This window comes from Papilio polytes, unplaced genomic scaffold (assembly GCF_000836215.1).
Source record: "Papilio polytes unplaced genomic scaffold, Ppol_1.0 DF821067.1, whole genome shotgun sequence".
Classification (NCBI taxonomy): Eukaryota; Metazoa; Arthropoda; class Insecta; order Lepidoptera; family Papilionidae; genus Papilio; species Papilio polytes.
Window position 1 is genome coordinate 3,411,666 of NW_013528137.1, and position 4,658 is coordinate 3,416,323.

Below are 4,658 nucleotides of genomic sequence, written 5' to 3' on the forward strand. Positions count from 1 at the left end.
AATTATATATTCAGATACCATACCAAGGTTAGCGTGGTATGGACATGTTATGTGACGAGTGGATGGGGACATAAACCAGAAAGTGTTAAGATTAATGTAGGTGGCTACAAAGGAAAAGGAAGACTGAAGAAAGTATGGATGGATTGTGTAAAAAAGGATATGCTTAAGAAAGGAGTGGTTTCAGATATGACGGCTGATAGAGATGTATGGAAGAGCAGCACATACTGTGCCGACCCTCCATAGTGGATAAGGGCAAGTTGATGAATTATATATTCAGATATTGATTATTTCAGTGATCTTTTAGTATCCTTCATCCATCCAAACGAGCGAGCGGTCATCTGAATTCGTCAAACTAAATCGACGGAGGAGGAGACGCACATAAAGAGGATATTTCCACTTTCTATGCGTTTCCTCCACCGTCAAATTCACTTTTCTTTCCCACTCTTTCCTATGAATTATTGTTCTGTTTAAATTAATTCTTTTTAAATGAACTCTCTGGCACCACACTCATTAGACGAAACGCAGAATTGCTCTTACTTCACCTCTGTTTTCTGCGTGGTCGTGGTGTTATACCGGACGAGCCGACCCTACAGTGCGAAAACGTTAAAGCTGGCTCTGCCACTATTATTGTATATCTTGGGCTGCCGCAATAAGAATCAGAGACAACATACCAGTCTATACCAGACCAAACCGAACCAAACACGACAAAACCAGACCAAACTTTACTTATAAAACAAGACGTAGTAGTAGAATTATCTTAATTATTAAACCCTAGCTTTCGCCCGCGACTCCGTCCGCGTGGAATTAATAAAAACAAAAGTAGCCTGTGTATTCTCCCAGACTATCTTCTACATTTATGCCAAATTTCATCGAAATCCGTTAAGTCGTTAAGGCTACAAACTCTAACAAACATCCATACATGTTAACTTTAGTATTTATTAGTAAGATAGTTACTTATCTAATGATATTTGTTCGTAACATAAATGTGATCGAAATAACACTGGAACAGTGGATGGAAAACCACAAATTAATGTAGGCCAGTTGGAATTATTAATAAGTGCATTAGTTGATTAATAAGTAGCATATATTTATTATTTAATAGCATTGTTTACTTTGTTATTACATTATTAAATCTTTATAAATAAATTATGTAGCGTATTTATTAAAAAATGTAGCTTTCACCTGCGACTTCGTCTGCGTGGGATTTCAAAAAATACGAACTATGGGTTCTTCCAGACCATGTTCGTCAAAGTCGAGATCCGTTTCGTTGTACCGGAGATATCTTTTACAAACATCCACCCTTCTATCTAAACTTTGGCATTTATAATAGTAAGAAAAAAGACTCAATAATCCAAAGTAGGATTGGCGACAGGCAGGCGGCAGGCCGCAAATCAGTGAGGTATCCAAAAGTAGGTTTTTGAAACCCGTACATGAAAGTTATGTGGAGGACAAAAACATGTTGTGTCGACCATACGGGATGATAAGGAAGATGACGATGAAGTAATACAGAATAAAAACTTTACAGTTCACAAATATATTTGAATAAACATTAAAATAAGACTAATTACAGTTACATTTTTATTAATGTATTTTTGTGCCTCAAATAACATGTCTCATGTGCTTTTGAAAGTGAAAATAAAGTATTTGTATTTGTTTGTAGCAGGTTTCCATAGCAACTAAGTACTGGGTTTATTGTCCTTCATCGACAACAGAAAGGTGAAATATGAAAATGTTGTCTTCAGAATCTAAAAATATACATATTTTTATTAGATGCTGCTATTTTACTTCTATTGTCTAATACTTGTGAAAGGCATTATTAGAAAAGATTTTGTCTGCGATTATACATATTTGTACTTTTTTTTTACAGAATTAATCCAATGTGTCCAATGTAAGTTAGGAGCGACTTATAGCCAGTTTCCTAGCTCCGTTTATCCATTCATTGGTTTTTTTGATTCAATAAATTCTTGGATTGCGTTTCCGAATCCCGTAACTGGAGTTTTACTTTTAAATTGAGGTTAACCTAACACTAATTAATCACTAAATAATCTATACTATTATAATAAAGCGTAAACACACACTTCTTTGTTGCTTAAGACATCAGCAATTTCAGCATATTTTTGAATCATTCTTTTTTTAATAAAAAGCCCTACACTTACGTCACGCTTTAATATTAAACTTAGAGGGTAAATATTTTGTATAAAAACCCTATTGTGGGAAAGAGACCATAAGTTGCTGCCAACATCAAGAAAGTAAGATTGCCAAGGTTTGTCATGTCATGTCATTTTGACATTTGCTATTGATAATTTGACAAATGTAAACAATAAAATAAAATTTATATAATTTCATGCGGGTGAAGCGGCACGGGAACAGCTAGTGATAAAATAAATGGGAACTTTAGCAACCCAGCATTCACCTTGGCCATAGTCAGTACGCCGATTGATATCATGCCCATACTAGTGATATGAATTGGTTCCTGAAGCCGTTGCAGGAAGATATAAAGTGTGCGACGATTCCTTACATCCATGCGCTCCCAGGATACGTAGTACAATTCATTTTGTAATTTCTCACTCTGGTAATTAATAAAATTGTAATGTAAATATTGAATACTTTATTTCGCCTGCTAATCCGTATGAAAAGAATTATAAAAGTAAGTAATCTATGAGTTCTTCCAGTCTATTCTCTACATCTTGTCAAATTTCATCAAAACCTTTTACGCGGCAAACTTGAACAAATATCCATCCATCTAAATTTGCGCATTTAAAATGTAAGTAAGAAGTTAGTTATTAATGTTAGTAAGCTTTACCTCGGTTTGTACTATTTCAAATACAACAGATATTAAGATTAGTTGCCCAAAGATTAATATCGTTAGAGGTCCGTATTTAGAAATTGCGTTTGCGTCCTGCAAAGGTGCAAGTACTGTATATACCTTAAATAAGGTGCGTCGAAGGTCAGTTGAAATATTAAAAAAAATCTTACCCCTTGTGAACATTCGAATAATGACAAACAACAAAGAAATAAATGACTTAAGTAGTTTATACCCAACATTGGACCAAAGAAAGATGATATTTCACCTGCAAAACTAAAACACAACAAAATCATTACGATTTCTTAATTTAATAAATAAGCAACAAGAGTTAAATAAATGGTCGAAACTGTCAAACTGTTTTTTTTTTTATAATAAAGGGGGGCAAACGAGCGGCGAGAACACCGAGGTGGTCAGCGACGCCCATGGACAGCCGCAACACCAGAGGAACTTTGCGTTGCCGGCCTTTAAGGCAATGATAGGCTCGCTTCTTGAAGGACCCTAAGTCGTATTGGTTTGGAAATACCGCCGAGGACAGACTGTTCCACAACGCGGCTGTGCAGGGCAGAAAGTTCCGCGAAAACCGCACGGTTGTGGAATGCCAGCCATCGAGGTGGTGAGGATGGTATCTGGCGGTCTGTCGTGTCGTCCGATGACGAAACTCGGCAGCAGGAATTATAATTGCACGTGTGTAAACCAAACTTTAGCTGAATAACTAACTGATAGTTAAAAATTTTATCTACAAACAGTTTTAAGTGAACAGTTCGATAGATCAGTTAAAACTGAGCGTATTTATATGCTTTAAGACTCAAAATATATACTCACATGACAATAAATCTATGATGATCAATAACTGCTTTCAATCTTAAATGTATTATATTATTTTCTTCATTAGTAAACATTTTGACTGAATCAGTCTCTATTTCCGAAGATCCATTGAGTTTGGATAAATTATTTAAGCTACCTTTCAATGCTCGTAAATGAGCGACAATTTGGAACATTATAAGTATCAAAAACAAATCAATTGAGGAAATGTACGCGGCACAATTACCTGATATATATATACTATACATAGTACATAATATAAAATGATCAACGACATCAAATCCAGGGAATTTATAGAAAAGAGGTAATTCATATTTCACGTCGTTTGTCTTTACGGTACTGAATACATTTGCTTTGTAGTTATTGTACAATGGAATTGTGCTAATACATGAAATACCTAATACTACGAAAACTAACATAATTCTTAAGAAAATCCAGGATATCTTGTTAGTAGTTGCGTTGATCTGGAAATAATATTGAAATATATTATCTCCCGAATATGAACGGGATATAATCTTTCTGTTGTCCTTCCCCTCCGATTAAAGGAATTGCGTGTTATTGATGCCTATGGGTAGTGCTTTGCTATTACAGCGAATATAGGTGGCCGATATTTGTAACATAAAAAAAAACTATTCACAAGAGCCTACGATACATCGTAGCTACAAAATCTACCAAATCGATTTTTAAAAATTAAATCTCCAAAATGAGAATTATTTTGTCTCTTGTTATGAATTGGATTTTTAAATTTTTCCAGTTTGATTAATTTATGGGTAATCTTACCTCTTCAAAATGTTTTCCACATTGTTTAAAATTTTCTAAATGAAATTGCGCTATGAACTTTTTTATTATAAATCCATATTTTTTTAAACAAAGCAAAATTGCTCTGACCTAAAAGCATAATTGTACATATTCAATCTTAGTACATTTGAGGATTTATAAAAACTAACTGTCGCTAGCTACTTCGTCCGCGTGAAATTACAAATTCGTTAAGTTCTTACAGACTATGCTCTACATTTTCGACAAATTTCAT

General features: G+C 34.4%; 1 protein-coding gene across 1 annotated transcript; it reads right to left on the minus strand.

The window, feature by feature from the left end:
* Positions 1-1,367: 1,367 nt before the first annotated feature.
* LOC106109716 (odorant receptor 42a-like) lies at positions 1,368-3,090 on the minus strand. The gene is made up of 4 exons (XM_013291317.1): positions 2,977-3,090; positions 2,804-2,899; positions 2,414-2,569; positions 1,368-1,745 (listed from the first exon to the last, which is right to left on the minus strand). The coding sequence occupies exons 1-4, from the start codon at positions 3,043-3,045 to the stop codon at positions 1,677-1,679; spliced, it is 390 nt and encodes a 129-aa protein (XP_013146771.1). The 5' UTR covers positions 3,046-3,090; the 3' UTR covers positions 1,368-1,676.
* Positions 3,091-4,658: the final 1,568 nt, after the last annotated feature.

Excerpts from the sequence above, each read along its gene's own strand:
- LOC106109716 (XM_013291317.1), bottom strand. The coding sequence starts at position 3,045 with ATGTTGGGTATAAACTACTTAAGTCATTTATTTCTTTGTTGTTTGTCA. Across the intron at positions 2,900-2,976 it reads TATTCGAATGTTCACAAGGG|GACGCAAACGCAATTTCTAA; the intron begins GTAAGATTTTTT and ends GCACCTTTGCAG. Across the intron at positions 1,746-2,413 it reads GCGTACTGACTATGGCCAAG|ATTCTGAAGACAACATTTTC; the intron begins GTGAATGCTGGG and ends GTATATTTTTAG.